Genomic DNA, 21,673 nt, shown 5'->3' with positions numbered 1-21,673 from the left:
CTTTGTGGATACCAAGGGATGTATGCAGTATGTGTAACTAATTCCACCAGTATATCCACCTCATACAGGTTATTATCGTCATCTTTATACTACCCTGCCATGTAGTATAAATTTCCTATAAGGTACTCTTGCCCATGTTCCCCTACTTATGCACCCAGCATACCCATTCTAACAATCGTATCCATTCAACAAACCTTTAAAAATCCGTGAACATCGTCGTTACAGAGTGCAACTCCCTCGTCTATTTGTTCGATTATAAAGTGTTTTGTCTCGTTTATTTGCTTGACAATCTCCATCGTCGGTGGGTCGCTAAATATGAATGTGAAGAGGAAAACGTACATGAATGAATGTGTAGATTGCAAGGTGTATAAGGGTAAACTGGGTTCTATATTATCCAGTAAATGGATGAGTTCCGGGTATAAAGTGCAAGGACGTCTTCATAGTGAATGAAAGTTTATTATTTATCCACGGTAGTACTCCATTAGACCAACTACTCAGTACCCAAGCTAGTATATAGAGTATCTTCATAGAGTCAAAGATTATTACAGTCAATAAACTGCAAACTTGACAATCGCAATGATCCATGATGCAAATGCAGTTGCCTCAGTACCGTAAATGATGCATGTATTCTCATTTTTCTCAAGTTGTTTTGTGCTTATTATGTTCTATTCAGACTTTCCATCGATCCTTTGATCTATATATGCTATTTAGTGGCGAAACCCCTCTACATGCAGATGTCTTCCTCGAGATCTTATAGCTGTCGATCTATAAAGCTGCAATGTTACGTAAGAGGATTGTAAAGTCCATAGATAGGTACATTCCATAGTGACGCGGATTTTCCATGAAACAAACGACATATCAGGTAAATGAGCTTCTTTCTGGTACAGGTATGCCTAAAAAGATGGATACGAGCATATGCCAAACAAATAGAACCTGGAAATGCTGACAGTGGACTAGGTAAACTGCTTTCTGTACTTAATAGGGAACCGAGGGGAACACTTACCAGTATTAACTTCTCTAATGTTGTTGGTGACACTTATCTTAATAAACTCCAATCTGATCATGATACTTTAGTATATAAAGTTTTATGGAATCCTACGATGTTTCAAAGTCTACAAAGTACTGTCTCACTCTTCCTAGCTTCAGCGAGTCCGTGTACCGCTGTCGACGGTATCACTCTAATAGACTCTCACTCTTTTTTCTTTCATGACCGTAATGCTTCTTAAAGAATGATTTGTCTTCATGATGGCAACTATTCTTCATCTGTCTCATGCTGGAGCGGAAGGAATAGCAACCATACAATGACAAGAATACGACAAGATAATAAAAATATTTATACAGTCCTATTCTTGTTAAAATAATGACAATTCCCCTCCAGTTTATCTAAATATTCTCATGAATATTCACATGTTACACCACACGAGGAAGAGTTGAGAATGTCTGTCTACTTTATTATTCATCTTGTTAGACATGAAGATTCTTGTAATACTTTGTGTAGCCTATGTTTTAAGGCTCTGTGGTTGTGAAAGTTTAGATGACATAATTGCCAGATTTGATGGTGAAGTTGCAAAGACCCAAAAGCTTCTGGAAGATGCTCAATCGACTCTAAAGGGTGCTGAAAATGCACTTGAAGAGTATACCAAAGCTTGTACAGAAATACAAAGTTCTAAAGGGAAGGAGGTAGAAGACGCTAGAAAGGCTTTTGAGACTGCACAAAAGACCTTAGGTAAAGTATCCGGGTCTGATGCTGTATTACAAGCTCTAAAAAAAGCACTGGAAGATCTTGATAAAGGTGCAAAGTTCGAGCCACCCTCTGTGGAGAGTCAGGGGAAGGTTGTTAAAGAAGCTCTAGAAAAAGTGGCAGACATTCATGATTTACTAAATACGGTAAAACCCCTGGAAAAACTTGATGAAGGTAATCATGAACAACAATCATCGGGGACTACTCCGGTAGATGCCAAACCGAAAGTAGTTGAGCATACCACAGTTTCTACAAGTGATCCTGTAGAGAAATCACCAACTGAAGAAAATGTAAGTGAACAAGACACACCCAAAGATACTGAAAAAACAAGTAACTCCGCGCCAGAAGAGTCCCGGGAATCAGTAAGTAATGAACCTAATGAAACTCAATCGGAGGAAGTGACACTTCAGAAACCTGTAGAAGAATCTAAGACTCATATAGAGGAAGATGTTACTACTACTGATGAGGCTAAATCTGAAGATCTGAAACCTGAAAAGGAATCTCAAAGCCTTGGTTCTTCTGAGCTTATAGTGAGCACCATGTCTACAGTTAGTAAACCAAAATTCCCTTTAAATCGGACTGGTGCATCAGCAACTTTGAAATTATTAAAACCTGACTATTCAATATACCAATTCTTTGAATATCACCATGATGATAATCACATTAGGCTAGTAATTCCACGAGATAGTCTAGTTGTGACTAAGATATTGAACGATACAAAGACTATATGGTCAGGTAAACGTGGAGAAGTCTTGGAATATGCTAAAGTCTACTTAAATAAGGATAAGAAACCTGAACTAGTATTAGTCACTCTCATAACTCCATCTGGTGTATTACGAAAGGATTATATAAAGGGTACTTCAAATAATTGGAAGGAGTTCAAGGGTGATGTAAGTACAAAGATAAATCCGCTCAAGGTCACTACAGAACACAAGAGAGACTCCATAATAGACTTGAAGAACGAAAAGGATACTTATGAATGCAGAATCTTTAGTGTAATTTTCCTTGGAGTTCCTACTCGCTCATATTCCCCAAAACCAGGTTACATTGTCAAGGAAGTAATGGATGGTGAGATATCCCTGTGGAAGGCGGCCGAAGGTACAGATGAGAGGTGCTTATCATGTGAGCTTTACACGAAATATGAACACAACATCCTCTATTTAAGCAAGAGGAAACATGGTAAAAGGGATGATGCTTCATTTGAGTTTTCTGACGGAACATGGAAAAGCATAAGTGAGGAGGAGTTTCTTAAGAAATTTCAGGCCATGGCAAATGGATCATCTAAAAAACCTAAAGCTCCTGAAACATCTCCTGTACCAGAGATCGAAAGGTCGACATCTTCTACAGATCTAGGATCATCTAAGTCTGAACAAAATGTCCATAATGAACATACAAGTGAAACTAAAGTAGAACATTATATAGGAGACACTGATGAAGTAGATCCAGAACAACCAGGGCCAAATGAGGCAAAGGAGGAAGTCTCTACAGAAGCTCTTGATGAGGTTAAACATGAGATTTCTGAACATGCATCAACTCATACCGATGTTATATCTAAAGATACCAAAACTGAGGGAGATAATAATTATCCTACGGACCAAAATGATGATGCTGTGTTCTCCACTCTATCTACAGCTGCTTTGGGTTCAGTATCCTCAGATAATGGAAAAGACAGAGATAATGAAGCCTCTGAACCTCTTAAAGATCAAATTAAAGAAGGCTTAGGCCTTTCTGGTTGGGGTCCAGAGAACATTCTTGGAGCCTTTGTTGGCGTTTTTACAGCATCTACTATAACTACTTTTATATCATGAAAACTTTATAAGGCCTATACACAGCACTCTGACCCTTGGGTTCGGCAGATCTGATGAGTTTATATGGATGGATACTTTGGAAGGTGAAGGATAATGATCGTAGGCCAAAGAGTCTCCCGATCCTACTCTTAGCCTAGTTAATAATGGCGGAACTATTTTACAATGTAATGATAATTTAAATATCACTCGTTCATCCTATGGATGGAACCCCCTATGGACACTGATGTTTAATGCAGTATGTTCTCCCTACCTGTGGTAGGTGGTAGAGACTCTCCCCTTTAGACTACTTTCTTGTTGGTATACTGGAATGCTAAGACTTGTGCGGACTTGTACTTGGTTCTAGATGCTCATTTAGAGTCTCTAACCTTAACTCTTTGTAGACAGTATTACTCGTTTTATTATAAAGGTATATGTCTTGAGAGTACTTTTAATATGTAGTATATGTTGAACAGACTGTATTTTGTGGTCCATTATTCCATCACACAATCTACCACAAACCTCCAATGGGGTGTGCATGCAGAATTAAATGGAGATATTTCCTCAATTTACACAGTAAATGCTCAGGGTGTGTGATACTCATAGTTCAACATTTAAAAATGGTTCAAAATAGTCATTCTTGTTTGCATATTCGCCTTGTAATGGTGCTAGTTCAGCAGATATTCACCCCCTTTCTGCCTCTGCAAAATTCCTTCTGTATGCTTTCCTGGAAGAATACGAACCTCTCAAGAGTCATTCATATTTATGCTTAGACTCTAATCGTGCTCAAAACATCACCCATTCTACCCTACCATTTCCTACAAAGTGGCAGCAATGATAAAAGCCTGTATATCACCCCATCCAAAGGCTCTAAATGGATGAGTGCGGCAAATACCAGAGACAAAATGGTAGTCTTTTACTTGTTCTTGATCTCTAACCTCCATACGTTATGCTCCTGTGGAGATACGGAAGAAAGGCGTGATGGACCTCAAGAGGTTAGCTCAAACACAAACCGCATGTCCAGTTTTCGTACAATAAACCTTGCTGATCCCAGCCCCAATGTTTGTAAAGTACTCGACTTAATCTCTGAATATGGGCCTGTAAGAGTACATGTTCCGGTAAATGAACGAGTTGTAGGAAGGGTGATTAACGATCTTGAAACCGTATGGAACTCATCAGAGCAGGGTGAAGTATGTCTATACTGCATAACATTTCCCAAGGGTACCAACCATCTAGTTGTTATTATCGCAAAAGAAACACCTCTAGGGTTAGATCACCTTTATTTCAAGAGAAAAGGAGGTGGCTGGAAGTCGTCCACAAAGGGGTATATAGACAAGATACCGAAACTAAAGCACAATAAGAACCCGAATTATACTACGACCCTGAACATTTCTACCGAACTACAGCACTGTCATATTGTAAGGGAAAGTTTGTATGGAGTATCCGTATCATTATACTTTTCCAGGGAAGACTACCAGATTCAGAAGGTCGTCGATGATACCGAAACAATATGGCAGGCAGAGGACGAGAAGAATGAAAAATTATTCATAGCACAGTTTTATTCCAGACAAAACGCCCCTCCAATGCTATTAATTTGGATCATGAAAAGGTATGTCATGGAAAGGTTACACTACGTAAAGAAAAGACGTACGTGGGACAAGGTCCCTGCAGTTGTTTTTAATGAAACATTTGCTGAACTGAAGAGGGTTTAGAGATAAATCTGAGAGATTTGCAAATGAATGTGGAGATGGAATCAGATTCCCTAATTTTCGCAGTTTATCCACATGCACTAAAGTTGATGTCTGGAACATCGAGATGATAAAAATCTTAATGCAGGTTATCTATATTTGCTAATTATTTACCCGTCATTTCGTCAATATGCACATTTACTTTCCCCGGCCTAAAGTCCGTTATTTATCAGACTTTGCGACATGAAAGGCTATACTTTGAATATGCTTTACGGACTACTGCCAACTATTTTAATGCCATTTAAAAGCGGTCAAGTGGCTCTTCAAATGTAAAATTCCAGGACACATCTCCGACAGGAATAGACACCATTTAATTCACCTTGTACTCATATAGAGAACATAGACTGCACAACCTAAAACTGCACAAGTGCACCAAGGTAGCGAGCATAGACCCGTTAGAGATAGCTGCAAATTCCCCATGGCTGTAACTATACTAATCTTTCTGTTTGAATTCAGAGAGAAAGAGAATATAGCAGGACAGAATGAAATTAATAGGGGTGCTCTGTTTCAACTCTTTTCTGCAGAGGAATGTACTAGGGGGAAATGCAGAGAGTAAGGAGGAGGAAAGATCTCTAACGGGTGAAAGTAACAGTCTATATTCAAGAGGACTAGACATAGCGAAAGGTACAAGGGAAAAACGAATCAGACACTTTAAGCACACTATAAATGGGTTGGATTGTAATTTCTGTGATACGAATAAACAAATGAGCTTCCAAAGAGTAGCAATCAGAATCATCGTTGAAGGCAGAACCGATCTCATTGTAGTAATGAGAGGGAAGAATGATGTAGAAGGTCCAACTATGCAAAGGTATAGTCCCAAAGAACGGATGCAAACCCATCCATGACTCCTGTAAAACAAACTTCCAGGGATATTAAACTACAGAAACTCCAAGAACCTTTGGCAGGAGCCAATGAACTCTCTGAACACCCAGTGGCTCTGACTAACATGCAAGTAATATTAGAGAGGATTTATGAGAGTCTGAGGATATAGAGGAACAATATGAAATAAAAATAAACTGAAAGAATGGAAGATTTACCAAGAGAGATACAAGGCAACCTTCCAGTACATTTTGTATGCTTGTGTAGCACAGGAATCTCCATTTAAAGCGCTTTTAGGCTCCTCAGAAGCCACAAAAATGAACCAAATGACCAACTGTCACATCACACTATTCGTGTTATGCATGGAACCTACGACTAAAACCTTCCATTCAGTCTACTTAGTAATTAAAGGTGAAACTGGAAGATTCTGAAGAGATTCAAAACCCACAGAGTTTAAAAATTCATAGTGTCTACAAGGATAGACAATCCATGTAGGAATACGCCCTGGGCATTTCATTTTATTCTTCTTCACCCCATCTCTGATTTCTTCCTGGATATCCTGGAATAGTTATCCATTGTAGTCTAACACGAGTAGACTTGTAGAGTAGTCGCACAGTTGGCTCTATATGTGCTGTCTGGCGGCATTTAGACAAGGTAATGTGGAGTATATCTTGAGATTTCATGAGAAGAATGGCGCATAGACATGGGTGAAGATTTTCAAGGGTCGCTATTGGACGTATATAAACTTGTTTACGGGTCTCTACGGCTCTCTTTAATGCAGTACTGGTGGACAAAGTAGATGGAAGGAAGAAGAGCTTTGATGAGATCTAAGTGACAGATTTTAATGTGGATTTGAGGGAGTTTATTCGTCTATTAGGATCTAAGAACAAAGACACCTGCGTTACAGGCGCTTTGCAGACCAGTAAAGCTCATTTCTCCATATTCCTAGAATCTCCATGTCCTACCTTTCATGCGTGTAGGCCAAGGGGAGAGCATGTATCGGTTGTATGCTAGAAAGAAGAGCAGTGCTATGAACCTTAAAGATTCTAATTTAGCAATGAATAGTTGATATCTTGTAACATAGACCAAGTAGACAAGACAGTCACGATGTAAATCGTCTATAGACACACCTCTTTATAAAGATTTGACCAACACTTGAGATTATATCCCACCAAGGTTTTCATTCATTACTCGTAACATCCCAAGAGTTACTATGTACCATATCCAAATATCAGAGCTAATCTGTTTGCAAAACATGTGACTTATTCTTAATTGCCCGGACGAGAATGCATCAGACCCAAACATGCTTGTTAAGCCTTACTAGCACCTCGGATACTTTTCATTTAACACATTCACGAATGGAGAGATAAATGGCGACTGAACTAAAAAAGACCGGAGGATCAAGTTCCCTCCGGCAGTTTGCCATGTTCATGGCTGGGTTCTCACTTTTACAGCCTCTACGTGTTGCAGTTACCGCGGGAAGCTTTTCGGTAAGTAGGTTTGGAGTTCCATATGAGAAAATTGGCGTATTTATAAATGTCATTCACAACTCTATGGAGACAGCTGGCGATTTCGGATTATTTATCATGTCTTTTTACGTCCTTTTTGGTATAGGCAAAAAGTGGATTAAGGAGAGCACTTTGTCAATACTTTCAATTTGGTCTCTCTTTGTTGTAAATGTCCTGCTTCTCATCGCTTATACGTCTGGAGGTGAACAAGGCTGTTTGACATTTTATTACTGGACACTTGTCATGGCTTCCCTAGGGTTTGGTCTAGATGAATCTATATCTCTCACTGTTGGGGTTACAGATGTGGCCTACTTTGGTCTTGGTATGCCCCTATCTGGTATAATGGTTTGTCTATACCATGTAGCCTACCTGTACCTGGCCAAAACGTTTCACTGGTCCAATATTGACTACTGGATTGTTGTATGGCAAATTATCATTGCAGTCACCATTGCCGGAACAGCTGCAACTACGTGGACTTTGGCATATCATGGTGAACAGGTTTCAGGAAAAGATACATGTACTGAAGGGGGCTTAGCTAAAAGAATGGAACCTGTGAAATCTCATTTCTTCATGTGTATTGTTGGAATGAGTTGTATTTATGCCTTTTATCCTGCCATTGCACCTTACCAATTCGTGAGTCCGCAGATTGGTCACAAGGTTGATCTTGTCGTTTTATTCGTGAGCACATTATCTCCTCTTGCAATTGCAGGTTTGTGTCAAGCAGGTGTTGGTCCAGATCAAAAATGGGCTACCAAGGATGGTAAAAATTTTGCATGGTGGCATGCAACATGGATTTTTGCGTTGCCATATTTTACAATCATTTCTATATGCCTGATAGCAATGCACTATCCAGGTTGTAGACTCTCCAGGGGGATATACGGCAAGATGGCGATGGTTACATTGATTACTGTGAGCTTTAAGTTTTGTGAGGAGACGCTAAGGGGAGTTTCTGCCAGCGGTGTTGGAATGCAAGGCGAGTGTAAAGACGGAGAAGGGGACGGACAACTCTCAGCTCTAAATGCACTAATGGCTCAATTCACCATGGATGTTTTTTCATACATTGGGACTGGGTATATAAAACTATACCAGAAATATGAGCATGACAGAGACAATTGGCCTACCAAACACTATGGGTTCTGGAAGTCCTTAGGATATTGGATTGGTAACTCTATAAAGGGTGGAGTAAAATGTATTGGGGAATCTTTCAGTACGGATATAAGGTCTAATCTTATAAAGAACCAAGAGTTTCTCTATATTGTGTATACTGATGACACTGATAATAGTAGCCAACCTCCAAAGGCGAAGAATCCTACAGTAATGAAGATAGTTCACGGTATATAGTTGTGGCAAGCATTTTTCAATTTAACGCCACTATAAATGCAGTATTTTCACGACTCTTCAGTTTTAATTTGTTTTACTTCTGTGCATGCACTTTGGTATTATGGTTAGTTTATACTCCATGATTTACATCCCTAAAAATGTCCCTGAATGTACTAATTAGCCTGCCCTAGGTGTAGGGGTTGTATTATATGTGCGTTATTAGTTCCTACCCTTCTTGACTCCTACGGATTTTCCGTAGGTTTTGGGGGCCTTCAGACCTTCTAGAAGCAGCGGTTCTTCTACGTTTTATTTTCTTCCTGATCCTTATTACTCGGTCGCGAGAGAATTCGAGTTCGTTTTCCACTTCTTCCTCTTCAAGAGGTTTTTCCTCTTTGTCGAGGTTTCCGAGGAACCTTTCGAAGATGTCTTCCAGCTTTTCTTCTGGTTCTCTTTCTTCAACTCCTCTTCTTCGATCATGAGTTACCGAATCTAAGGTGGTACGTAGTACTCTAGTCTGCATGTAGGCTCTGATTTTTATGGGCACCGCGATTTTCTCTAGGTGCTTTGCGTGGTATTTTGTGACCAGTCCATCCCAAGAGTATACTATTGGAACGGTGCATGCTGGCATATTATGGATGCAGCTTAGTTCTTTTGCAAGGACATCGTATTTCCTTTGTTTATAATATTCCGTATCTGAAACCTTAGTTGGACACGTGATTCCGACTTCGACTATAAATATCCTTTTATTTCTCCTGTCGTAGAGTTGGATATCAGGTCTATTGTTCGTTATCCTGGCGTCCGTCTTAACAGCAGTATCGATCCTAAGTTCATTTGTGCCGTCAGTAACTGTCTCCTGCATCACATATCCTTTTATTTTCTTTCTTTTTATTAGATTGAACATGCGGCACAGGTGGAGAGATACACATTTCAGAACTTCGTTGTGTCGTCTGGTGTAATCAAAGGCTAGTTTACGTTCACAGCATGTGGCCAGGTGGTCTACAGTAGCTGTTGCTCCTTTGCAGTGTTTGCATTTGTCATAGTTTCCCATGAAGATGTTTCTGTCTTGGAGAGCGCAGTAGGCTGCTTCGTCTCGAGCTGAGATGTTTCCATGTGTTAGCCAAAGTGCAGATTCCTTCCTATCAATTAGGTTGTCTCCATTCAGTTGTTTAAAGAATATAGGGTGACATCTCTTTTGTGAGAGTGAGTGGAACAGACTTCTCCTTTGCATCTCATTGATATTGTCATCTCCGATACGTAGTCCTCCATTGTTGACGTTTTCGTATTTGCGTCTAACAAATCCCTCTATGCGTGACATATGGGTGAGGTCTTCATTTTCGATTTGCATAATCAATGCTCGACGTGTGGATGTCTCACTGCCTTTTCTCAAGGTGTCCCAAAAAGTTAGCAACATCTTTTCAGATCTAAAGGTTGCTGATGCTAGTCCCCGTCCACATTGGTCTCTTTTAAGGTAGAGTCTTTCAGGGGATGCGTTTAGGTAATGTATCCTATGTTTGACCAATATTTTGCGGATGTCCAAGTCTAATGCCTCAAAATCATCCGGTAAAAGTCTTAGCAATCCAGTGTAGTAGTTCAGGAGGGACAAAGCAAACATATTTATTGCCTTGAACATGTTTCTCCCGTTCAGCTTGGTTTTTGCTAATTTTTCAACCCTTGCCAAAATTTCGGCTCGGATTTTTTCCCATGACTCCAACGATGGGATGCTTGATCTGTCTTCCATTATACCCAGGTATTTGTACATTGCAGATCCTTCCAGTAATACTGCAGTGTCTTCACAGAGAGGCGAGTTTGTAGCCGACTTTTCTCTGTTTATTTCCAATCCTGAGGCTTCGCAGAACATTTTGACTTCGTCCGTCATTTTCTTTAGGATTTCGTCAGTTTCAGCGAATAGTTTAATATCATCCATGAATAGTAGGTGGTTCAAGCCATGTTCCTGTTTTTCTCCAATCTTTCCTTTTACCGTTGGGTAAACTGAATGTAGGATTTTACTCAGGGGATCCATGCATAGTACGAATAGTAGCGGTGATAACGAGTCTCCTTGAAGGATTCCTCTCGTTACCTTTTTCACCATTATAGGTTCTTTCCCACATCTAACGTCTATTGTCCATCCACTAGTGATATGCTTTATAAAGTTAGTAATCCAATCTGGGATATTCAGGTGATCTAGTACGGCATGTAAATATTTATGGTCTATCGAATCGAATGCCTTTCTAATATCGAGCCATGATGTTTTCAGATTGTTCTTGTGCGCCCTGTTAATTGCAATGTTCAACAGTGCTTGTTCCTTTGCCCCTTGGACTCCTTTAACCGTGGCCAATTGCGCTTCCGACAGCAATCTTCTCTCCTGTACAATTCCAATTAACACTCTGTAGACACATTTTGTTACCAGTTTGTACAAGTTAGACATGCAGGTTATCGGACGGTAGTTGCTTGGCGTTGTTTCGTCGCTCTTCTTGATCAAGTATGTTATTCCCTTTCCAAACCATTGAGGTATCTTATGGGGTTCCATGCATGCTTGTTTTGTTAGTTTATACAAGAAGGGGTGCAAATGTGTTGTTCTCTTAATGAAGAAGTTGTATACTCCATCGACTCCACATGCTTTCCAGTCTGGGAGTCCTTTTATGATCTCATAAAATTCTTCTTCGGAGATGAAGTCTTTCTCTTCCCTTACAACTGTAGGGTTGAGATATAGGTACCTTTCGAACTTTTCTGGATTTATAGTTCTGGCGTCCCACACAGGGGACCAGTGTATCTCCATTTCCACTGGAGACGGATGATCTCGAGATTGTCCTTGGTTCAATAGATTTCTGAAGAATTTTTTCGTGTTCTTCTCGAAGTTGCTATTGTCCAAGTTGAATTGTATCCTCTCTTCACTCCTATCAATTTTTGTTTGGTATATGAGTATATTATTGTCTAAGGCTACTTTTTCTTCGAGTCGGTGTTGGGGGTTTTCCAGAATCTTCCCTTTGTTTTTCATGTATTGTATAGCCCGACCACGTTCTTCTCTAGACAAGTCGTACAGTTCTTCTCTGTCAATCAGTTCCTTAGTGTACTTGAATCCTGCTATCTTAAATTCCATGTTTTCCTTCCAATTGGAGGGTTCCCATTCCTTGTATGTTACGTGGTGATATGACAGTTGGACTGCTTGCAATATTCTTGTGGCTTCTGAGAAGTCTCTTGGTTGATTTGAGATTTCTAGTAAGTAGGATCCTAACTCGTCCAAAATATACTGGAATGTTGTTTCCTGGAATCTCTGTGAGTAAATCTTGTATGTCCTTTCGGCCTCCTCGATTTCATATTGTTCCATTAGGACCAACTTTCTGTTTATATCCTCTTTGATGTTTATTTTCCTACGTAACTCCTTTAGTGAGTTCTCCGGAAGTTCATTGGCTCTCAGCATGAGCTCTTCATCAGAGGGTAGTTTTAAGTGTAAGTTATTTCTTATTCCTTTCCTAGCCAGATCTTGGAGTTTTTCCAAGTCTATTTCTTTAGAAAATCTTGCCTTATAGGCTTCGTGGATGTGTTGCCATCCGAACTTTGGGACTTTACCATGACTTTGTTGGACCTTGTACAATACACATGCAGGCCAAATATTCTCTGGTTCGTCCGTACAATCTATCAGTACCTTTAGAGCTATGATTTTATTATTTTCGTTTTCCTTCCGCTGCTGTTTAGAAGGTCTTTTGTTCCCCTGTCTATTCTGGGTAGTTGTACAAGTCGCCACCTGTTTGTTTAAGTAGTTGTTTTGATTATATTCAGGTCCACATTGCATTTCACCCGGGGCTCGAGTTAACCTATCTTGAGCTGCGTTGTTGCAGAATTCTTCTTCGTCTGTGAAGCAGGATGTTCTATCAGACGATCCTGGTTCTTCTATCGGACTAGAATCTTCTGGTAATTGCGAATTAACCTCTTTAGGTTCTAATACTCTAATTGAATTATCGCTTGGACTTGGCGGAGTTCCTGTTAGCAGGATTTCGACCTCATCAGCTTGATAGTTTGGAGGTGTTAGGTCGATGATTTCCATTTGATCATCTTCCTCTTCACTTATCTCCATTGGCGTCCAGAACGCCTCACTAGAAGCAGATTCTGCTTCTGTAGTTGAGTTTTCACTCATTGCGGTTAGCATTTGTGTGTCATCATCACACATCTTTTGATTTAGGCGCGGCGACCTTCTCGGAAGGCTACCTTGACTGAATGGCGAGCCCTTTTGTATCCTTTTTGCGGGACTCATTGTTTAAATTAGCGAATTATGGAATACAGTGGTTTTTAGACGGCCTTCTAGCCGTTCTTGGCTTCCGAGTCCTTATTTGGAGTCAGAATTGAATTATTCGAATATATTTAACCATTTATCTAAGTGTGTAAGCCTAAATTTATCGGAAATGTCTCTAAAGTGGACATTTCCTTTTGTTCGTTCAGAGTCTCTTATTTGGACTTTAAATTTCAGTTTTAAGACATTGAGAGATTGGTATGTTTATATGAAAAGATATATTACTTTATTTAGATTCATAGCAATCACTCAGTTTTTACAAAAGATTGAGACCTTCCCTGAATAATGAGTATGCAATGCAAAGTTACTAATCGCCCATCATTTTGCCTATAAGTGTAAGAGAGACATAGAGTTATGGTACTGCATTATATCCATAGGGGGAGTATCCTTGAGGAGTCACTACTGAGATGGAGTAGATGGATTATGAGGTGGACTATTAGACCCTGCCACAATCTTTAGCTTCTTGAAGAAGTCATTCCATGTGATACTCTTCCATGCTTCGCCACTCCTCTCAAAGAATTTCCATCTCCTTGATAGATTTTCTACGACTGTAATCTCCAGAATCTCTTCAGTTCCATTTTTATAAACAAGACAAGAAAGACAACGATTGGAACGATCCGAAGTACTCCACAGTTCCTCATCACCATCTTTTACTTGGGTGGCAACAAGACCAGGCTTTGGAAATAAATGCTTGGTAGTAACTCCCAAGAGATCTACCTCAAAGATTGTACACTTGTCAGTATCACTAGTTGATGCAAGATCAATGTCAAATGTTGAAATGTAATCTGCAGAGGTTCTTAAACCCTTCATCCTCTCCTCAATATTATTGCAAGATTCCCATCGACCATTCTTTAGTTCAAGATAAGTTTCCTTAGAAGCGCCAGATGAAGTAGTTACTACAAGAATGAGTTCAGGCTTCTTATCCTTGTTGAGATATGCATCTACATATCCAAATTTCTCATTCTCTTCAGGAGTCCATACAGTATCACCACCTCTAACGATCTTTGCGACTGTTACGCCCTTCTTTGGAACTATGAGTTGAGTTAGGTTGTCATCATGTGTATACTCGAAATATTCGAGATTTGATTGATCTACTCTAGAAAGGTCAAGTGTAATGGGAGTAATAGTGACAGGTTGTTCAGCTGACCCAGTAACTGAAGATTCTTTACTAGGAGACTCTACAGAATGCTGAGATGTAGTACATCCTCCACAACAACCTGCGCTACACAATCTTACTAGACATACCGCCCACAGCACCGCCAGTGTCTTCATCTCCCCCAGCTACCACCCTCTCAAGACACCAAGTGATTATTACAAATTACAAGAGATTTTCCCTTTTATGTTCCCTTCATAGAATAGCTACTAGACGGAAGGAAGAATAGATACTAATGTGTACCCCATAGGAAGAAGAGAATAGAATATCCTGTACATCTCCTTTCCACTGTAAAACAATTGTTCTATCTATAAAATCTATTAACCAGTATGAGCAGAGGGTTGTTCTATGGGTGGATCCTAGATGAGCAATGTGCAGAGATGAATGTAGACAATACACAATAGGCGTGACAAAAGACTATAGGTCTAGACAAACAAAGGGCACAGATACAAAATGGACTCTGACTCTTCCATTCCCAGGGACCTTAGATTCTCTACACAGACTGAGACAAGTTCAGAATACAGAAGATTATGAAAAGTAGACACTGCTACTAAGACAGATATCGATAACCATGGAACTACTACAGAAGAAACTTGATGAGTTAGCTACTAACATTAAAGTTCCCTGGCTTTGAATATGGATGGAGAATATCTTCTTCCTTGACTTGTTTACCAAGAGTGCCTTTGCATATAGAGGACACCTTGGACACAAGGAAGACGGTAACAATCTACAGATTCCCTGGGAAGCACTAACTTAAGTACTGATTAGAAGGAAGAATGTTTTACTACTCGGGAGAATGGGAGGTAGATTCTCAACCTGTTCCATCGACCATGCCTATGAATCTATAAAGACCTAACAAGACAGGGAGTATTGTGACTAATAACATACCAGCATGAGAGTCTCCAGGTATTACTTGGTGATGAGAAGAAGGAAAAAATCTCTCACAACTCACTATGAGAATTCAACCTCTAAAGAGTCTACTCTAAGGTCTGAAGATTCTCAAAACCCACAGGAAACTGTAGTGTCTACATGGGTAATGTGGAATGACATACACCCAGGGTAGATTAATTAGTGTAATTGTCGCAACTATGCGGTTTGCAGAGTAAATGTTCCTAGCCTGTCTGGTATACAGGCACACGGTACAAGCCGAACAACTCTGTGATAGGAAGAGTATAAAGCATAAATACCGCCCATTCCAACGGCCATATATCGGACTTAATAATCTGCTGATGCATAAACCCAGTCTGAAATCCCAGGAAAAATGTGTCTCTTCTCCTGGATCAACTCCAGAGTCAGAGTTGTACCATCTACCTATTCGAAGTTTTCTCCTATTGTTTATCCACAAATTGTCTGCCATTTGTTTGTATTGATGCTATTATGTATGTACAATGGAGGCAAAGGATGCGCAACGAGTGTAAACTTTTTGTACCGAGGGATATTTTTATTGTTCTCTATAGGTCATTATGTACTCATTCCATCATTCTTATCATCTATATAACTTAAAGGTTCTTCCATTTGGAACGCTATGAACATTTTTGTACAGGGTAACGAGATGGAGGTTCCCATAACCATTCTGCATGCACGGCCTACGGACTCCAAATTGTGCTCTAGAGCGAAACTTTTATTTTTTATGGTTACTAGTCATCATTTAAAACCATTTATTGAGATGCTGGTTGTAAAATGTGATTTATGGCCTCCCAAAGAATGTCGCTGTTGCACCAAACGGTTCCATTGGTTTCCTTTAGAATTACCGCTTTAAATGCTATAATTTACCGTAGAGGAGTCTTAAATGGATTTAAAGGTAGAGTAGTTTGTTTTTTAGTACCTTCACCAACTTCAGAAGTAACATCACCAGTAGCAGGTCCACCAAGGAGGTCTCTAAAGTCTAAAATCTCCTTGCAAACGCGAAATATATCCATCGTTAAATGATAGATGTCTGTTGTCCATGCAACAAGTTATAATTATTCTCTAGATTAAACTATTTATCCGTACAATGTTCAACTAACTGGTGGAGAGTCCGTGCATATGCCAAGTTAAACTAATTAGCCTGCCCTAGGTGTAGGGGTTGTGTTATATGTGTGTTATTAGTTTCTACCCTTGTAGATCCTACGGATTTTCCGTAGGTTTTGGGGGCCTTCAGACCTTCTAGAAGCAGCGGTTCTTCTACGTTTTATTTTCTTCCTGATCCTTATTACTCGGTCGCGAGAGAATTCGAGTTCGTTTTCCACTTCTTCCTCTTCAAGAGGTTTTTCCTCTTTGTCGAGGTTTCCGAGGAACCTTTCGAAGATGTCTTCCAGCTTTTCTTCTGGTTCTCTTTCTTCAACTCCTCTTCTTCGATCATGAGTTACCGAATCTAAGGTGGTACGTAGTACTCTAGTCTGCATGTAGGCTCTGATTTTTATGGGCACCGCGATTTTCTCTAGGTGCTTTGCGTGGTATTTTGTGACCAGTCCATCCCAAGAGTATACTATTGGAACGGTGCATGCTGGCATATTATGGATGCAGCTTAGTTCTTTTGCAAGGACATCGTATTTCCTTTGTTTATAATATTCCGTATCTGAAACCTTAGTTGGACACGTGATTCCGACTTCGACTATAAATATCCTTTTATTTCTCCTGTCGTAGAGTTGGATATCAGGTCTATTGTTCGTTATCCTGGCGTCCGTCTTAACAGCAGTATCGATCCTAAGTTCATTTGTGCCGTCAGTAACTGTCTCCTGCATCACATATCCTTTTATTTTCTTTCTTTTTATTAGATTGAACATGCGGCACAGGTGGAGAGATACACATTTCAGAACTTCGTTGTGTCGTCTGGTGTAATCAAAGGCTAGTTTACGTTCACAGCATGTGGCCAGGTGGTCTACAGTAGCTGTTGCTCCTTTGCAGTGTTTGCATTTGTCATAGTTTCCCATGAAGATGTTTCTGTCTTGGAGAGCGCAGTAGGCTGCTTCGTCTCGAGCTGAGATGTTTCCATGTGTTAGCCAAAGTGCAGATTCCTTCCTATCAATTAGGTTGTCTCCATTCAGTTGTTTAAAGAATATAGGGTGACATCTCTTTTGTGAGAGTGAGTGGAACAGACTTCTCCTTTGCATCTCATTGATATTGTCATCTCCGATACGTAGTCCTCCATTGTTGACGTTTTCGTATTTGCGTCTAACAAATCCCTCTATGCGTGACATATGGGTGAGGTCTTCATTTTCGATTTGCATAATCAATGCTCGACGTGTGGATGTCTCACTGCCTTTTCTCAAGGTGTCCCAAAAAGTTAGCAACATCTTTTCAGATCTAAAGGTTGCTGATGCTAGTCCCCGTCCACATTGGTCTCTTTTAAGGTAGAGTCTTTCAGGGGATGCGTTTAGGTAATGTATCCTATGTTTGACCAATATTTTGCGGATGTCCAAGTCTAATGCCTCAAAATCATCCGGTAAAAGTCTTAGCAATCCAGTGTAGTAGTTCAGGAGGGACAAAGCAAACATATTTATTGCCTTGAACATGTTTCTCCCGTTCAGCTTGGTTTTTGCTAATTTTTCAACCCTTGCCAAAATTTCGGCTCGGATTTTTTCCCATGACTCCAACGATGGGATGCTTGATCTGTCTTCCATTATACCCAGGTATTTGTACATTGCAGATCCTTCCAGTAATACTGCAGTGTCTTCACAGAGAGGCGAGTTTGTAGCCGACTTTTCTCTGTTTATTTCCAATCCTGAGGCTTCGCAGAACATTTTGACTTCGTCCGTCATTTTCTTTAGGATTTCGTCAGTTTCAGCGAATAGTTTAATATCATCCATGAATAGTAGGTGGTTCAAGCCATGTTCCTGTTTTTCTCCAATCTTTCCTTTTACCGTTGGGTAAACTGAATGTAGGATTTTACTCAGGGGATCCATGCATAGTACGAATAGTAGCGGTGATAACGAGTCTCCTTGAAGGATTCCTCTCGTTACCTTTTCCACCATTATAGGTTCTTTCCCACATCTAACGTCTATTGTCCATCCACTAGTGATATGCTTTATAAAGTTAGTAATCCAATCTGGGATATTCAGGTGATCTAGTACGGCATGTAAATATTTATGGTCTATCGAATCGAATGCCTTTCTAATATCGAGCCATGATGTTTTCAGAAAATGTAGCTTTAGAGGAAGCGAATTCCATGTCATCAGACCAAAATCCTGTTGACTCTTGCAAACCGGATGAGAATGTAGATTCATCTGAGAGTTCTACCGATGGACCATCTAATGAAGTTTCCACAGACGGATTTAGTGATAGAGCGAATGAAATGATGAAGGAAGCTACACAAGAAATTGCAGATTCTACATTAAAAACAGTAGAGGATAATAATACCACAGGAGTATCTGATTCAGCACAATTCACTCAGGAAGATAAAGAGCAAAGCAATGTCTCGGATACCCAGTCCAATGAAGATCTTAAACCTGAAGAACATGCTCATTTAGAGACTTTACCTTCTAATCATACTGAGCATGCTGAAGAGGCTCAACCTGAGGAAGAGATGACTCCTAAAGAGAATGAGGTAAAGGAGAATGAACCTGAACCAACTCATACTGAATACTCTAAAAAGCATCTCAAGGGCACATCTCCAAAAGATGTTACTGAACTGCAAGAGGCATCAAAACAGGTGGCTTCAGTTGGTCAGCTACAAAAGCCTGTTCAACCTCCCCTGCAAGTCGCTAAACAAGGAACTCAGGCCAAATCAGGAGATGCTCCATCTCCAGTACAGACAAATGGACAGACTCCTCCTAAGTCTCCTACTCAACCACAGGTAAACGCATCACCTTCTACTCCACCTCTCGCAAATACTACTTCCTCTATTACTTCCCAAGCAGGCGCTCCTAAACCTACTGTTCCATGCGTCCTTGATCTTGCTAACCCTGATGAGTCCAATGTAGATATTGTAAAAGGTGGTAGTAATGGAGTAAATTACAGGGGATTCATGCCAAAGAATAGCTCTGTTACTTCTGTTGTTTATGCTGGAGCTACTGTTTGGACTGCCACTGGAGATGAAAAATGTACAGGAGGGAATATGTATGGAAAGGACGACTCCCTACTTCTAGACGTAACTATTACGACTGGAGATAAGTTCAATGTCAAGTATTTTGAGAAGAATGGTACTGAATCGTGGAAGAATATGGAGCAGAATGATTTTTTAAAGAAGCTTCATGAAATGAGGAATGGTGTTACTAATCAACCTTCTGTAGAATCTTCTCAGGAATCTCCTAATCCATCTACTTCAAACTCTAGTACCACTAATCAACCCAGTGAATCACACTAAAACATTTTAATTGTAGAATAGAATGACTATTTAAAATGTAATGAACATGGTATTCTCACTTAGTCTTTATCTTGTAGTGACATACAATATTTATTTGACTAAAATTTCCATAGACATGCAGAATGTGGACAATGGTACCTCTTATGACTTGTGAATAAAGGACTAAATTGCACAACGCATGCACATTAAAATGTCATATAAACATCCTGGAAATAAGTTAAGAAAATCAAGTTTCAATTATTATGTCCATGATATTTGAGAGTTTATTTTTTGCTCCTTCCAGATCGAGATCTTGGAGTTGATATCCAAACTCCCAGATGGGCAATATGCTCCTTGTCCAAAATACATACAAGAGTGCTTCTGCAGCTCTGAATTTGTGTGATGCCAACTTAAAGAGGGTTGCCATTTCATGCAATCGTTGTGATGATTGTTCAATATTTCTGAGGAAAATGGCAATCCTGTCCTTAAATACCTTGTACCAGAGTGCCAGGTCACAGTCGTAATACATTCTAAATATCTTGAATGAGAACCTTCTACACCACTCAAGATGCACCTCTGGGTCTATATTGTAAAAGTTGACAAAGAGGTGGAATATGAGCACCGCAGCGGCTCGGCTTGGCGGAGTAAACCTGTTCCAGTTTTTAGCGATATACACATCATCCCATCTGCTTAAACACTGGTAGAGCCAGATGAATGATCCGTTTTCTACAATGTATGAAAAGGCTGTGTTGAGGAGAAGGTAGTCTAGACATCCTGTATTGTCGACATCAAAAGTGGGTGTATCCAAGTATTCTGTGTCTATAGAACGTGTATTTGAGAGCCCATATACGCTTGATGACGAATCTCCAGATTCTTGTGGCCAGTTTGCTGCTCCTCTAATGTTAGCAAGGTAGAATAGACCATATTCCATAGTGACATAGATGTTTGTAAATCCCTTTGGCATAGTTTGCAGAATGTCCAACTGAACCATTACGACATCATGGGCCTGGAATGCGTTGAGAGATCTGTTTACAGCGTGTTCCAGATACGTATCTCTGGAAATATCGATCCAATGCTCCCTCAATGCAGCTGCTAGTAGATAGGCTGCTGTTGCGATTTTTAGTAACGTTTTGTAGTCTAACTCTAGGGCCGTTATTGACCCTTCGTTGATTGATCTTGTAATGTATGTGTCAAAGTATAGAATGGCAAGGTTGTGTGTACACTTGTCAATGTCAAAGATTTTGCTCAATTGTCTGAGAAAGAGTAGGACATTTCCACGTTCCTTCTCCACAGCATCCACCCTCGTAAGCAGTTGTTCTTCTTTAATGTAGAATAGGCTTCTAGTTACGTAGTCGTAATACTCTCGCTGCTCCCTTGGTGCGTCTGAAAGTCTTGCGTTGTAAACGTAGACATTGTTGAGCACATGTGCGATTGTAAACTCCATCGTCTCTATGCAGTTGATGTCATGTATGGGCCCGTCGAATGAATCTACGCTCGAGTGCATTGTATCTTCAACTGTCATTCCATTCTTGACCATTTTGAGCGCCCACTTCTTGAGTTTATTCGCAATTTCAATGCTCTCGTCGAGTAGCTTGGTGTTGCAGAGCATCGAGACTTCCGTGTGAAACAGGTCAGACCACAAATTTGGGCTCGAATCCATCGTACTCATTTCGTACGGCTTGGGGAGGTGTGTGAGTAGGTTGAGGGAGGACGTTTTGTACTCGTCAATGTCAATCTGCAGCGTCCTGCACGTGTCTACGATTAGAATGTCCTTGAATGATCTGTTTAGCGTGTCATAGACTTGGCACATTTTGTATATCGCGTTTTTATGGAGGAGATGTCTGCTCATCAGGGGATTGTTTGGGTATTTCCTCTCCATTTCGTCAATATTCCACCTTGTGACTGAATATTCGTTCGTCATGTCCGTGTCGATGTTTGAAATCGAGTCCAAAGCGCTCGCGAGGGAAGAATCTCTGCTCGCACGGCGCGAGAGCAGCCTCTTGGTCTTCATGCTACACACCTGAGACGCAACGCATATATCGCATCAAAATC

At 40.2% G+C, this 21,673-nt stretch overlaps 10 protein-coding genes across 10 annotated transcripts; 4 read left to right on the top strand and 6 right to left on the bottom strand.

The window, feature by feature from the left end:
* Nucleotides 1-37: 37 nt before the first annotated feature.
* Nucleotides 38-341, bottom strand: BEWA_054940 (conserved hypothetical protein; the record flags this gene model as incomplete). Its single annotated transcript, XM_004832832.1, has 2 exons — nt 38-94; nt 195-341. 2 exons carry the CDS (start codon nt 339-341, stop codon nt 38-40), a joined length of 204 nt encoding a protein of 67 aa, XP_004832889.1.
* A 1,129-nt stretch (nt 342-1,470) lies between these two features.
* On the top strand, nt 1,471-3,549 carry BEWA_054930 (hypothetical protein; the record flags this gene model as incomplete). Its single annotated transcript, XM_004832831.1, has 1 exon — nt 1,471-3,549. The coding sequence occupies one exon, from the start codon at nt 1,471-1,473 to the stop codon at nt 3,547-3,549; it is 2,079 nt and encodes a 692-aa protein (XP_004832888.1).
* Nucleotides 3,550-4,430: 881 nt separating this feature from the next.
* Nucleotides 4,431-5,237, top strand: BEWA_054920 (hypothetical protein; the record flags this gene model as incomplete). The annotated part of the gene is made up of 1 exon (XM_004832830.1): nt 4,431-5,237. One exon carries the CDS (start codon nt 4,431-4,433, stop codon nt 5,235-5,237), a length of 807 nt encoding a protein of 268 aa, XP_004832887.1.
* A 2,225-nt stretch (nt 5,238-7,462) lies between these two features.
* BEWA_054910 (conserved hypothetical protein) lies at nt 7,463-8,941 on the top strand (the record flags this gene model as incomplete). Its single annotated transcript, XM_004832829.1, has 1 exon — nt 7,463-8,941. One exon carries the CDS (start codon nt 7,463-7,465, stop codon nt 8,939-8,941), a length of 1,479 nt encoding a protein of 492 aa, XP_004832886.1.
* Nucleotides 8,942-9,146: 205 nt separating this feature from the next.
* On the bottom strand, nt 9,147-13,085 carry BEWA_054900 (reverse transcriptase domain containing protein; the record flags this gene model as incomplete). Its single annotated transcript, XM_004832828.1, has 1 exon — nt 9,147-13,085. The coding sequence occupies one exon, from the start codon at nt 13,083-13,085 to the stop codon at nt 9,147-9,149; it is 3,939 nt and encodes a 1,312-aa protein (XP_004832885.1).
* A 519-nt stretch (nt 13,086-13,604) lies between these two features.
* BEWA_054890 (hypothetical protein) lies at nt 13,605-14,477 on the bottom strand (the record flags this gene model as incomplete). Its single annotated transcript, XM_004832827.1, has 2 exons — nt 13,605-14,393; nt 14,451-14,477. The coding sequence occupies 2 exons, from the start codon at nt 14,475-14,477 to the stop codon at nt 13,605-13,607; spliced, it is 816 nt and encodes a 271-aa protein (XP_004832884.1).
* A 168-nt stretch (nt 14,478-14,645) lies between these two features.
* BEWA_054880 (hypothetical protein) lies at nt 14,646-15,715 on the bottom strand (the record flags this gene model as incomplete). The annotated part of the gene is made up of 1 exon (XM_004832826.1): nt 14,646-15,715. One exon carries the CDS (start codon nt 15,713-15,715, stop codon nt 15,341-15,343), a length of 375 nt encoding a protein of 124 aa, XP_004832883.1. The 3' UTR covers nt 14,646-15,340.
* A 727-nt stretch (nt 15,716-16,442) lies between these two features.
* BEWA_054870 (reverse transcriptase domain containing protein) lies at nt 16,443-18,311 on the bottom strand (the record flags this gene model as incomplete). The annotated part of the gene is made up of 1 exon (XM_004832825.1): nt 16,443-18,311. The coding sequence occupies one exon, from the start codon at nt 18,309-18,311 to the stop codon at nt 16,443-16,445; it is 1,869 nt and encodes a 622-aa protein (XP_004832882.1).
* A 152-nt stretch (nt 18,312-18,463) lies between these two features.
* Nucleotides 18,464-19,642, top strand: BEWA_054860 (hypothetical protein; the record flags this gene model as incomplete). Its single annotated transcript, XM_004832824.1, has 1 exon — nt 18,464-19,642. The coding sequence occupies one exon, from the start codon at nt 18,464-18,466 to the stop codon at nt 19,640-19,642; it is 1,179 nt and encodes a 392-aa protein (XP_004832881.1).
* A 226-nt stretch (nt 19,643-19,868) lies between these two features.
* BEWA_054850 (conserved hypothetical protein) lies at nt 19,869-21,579 on the bottom strand (the record flags this gene model as incomplete). The annotated part of the gene is made up of 1 exon (XM_004832823.1): nt 19,869-21,579. Exon 1 carries the CDS (start codon nt 21,540-21,542, stop codon nt 19,869-19,871), a length of 1,674 nt encoding a protein of 557 aa, XP_004832880.1. The 5' UTR covers nt 21,543-21,579.
* Between the last annotated feature and the right edge of the window lie 94 nt (nt 21,580-21,673).

Source organism: Theileria equi (genome assembly GCF_000342415.1).
Source record: "Theileria equi strain WA chromosome 4 map unlocalized gcontig_1105316255039, whole genome shotgun sequence".
In the NCBI taxonomy this organism is placed as follows: Eukaryota; Apicomplexa; class Aconoidasida; order Piroplasmida; family Theileriidae; genus Theileria; species Theileria equi.
The sequence above is the reverse complement of the archived record's forward strand: the minus strand, read 5'-3'. Positions and strand labels throughout refer to the sequence as shown.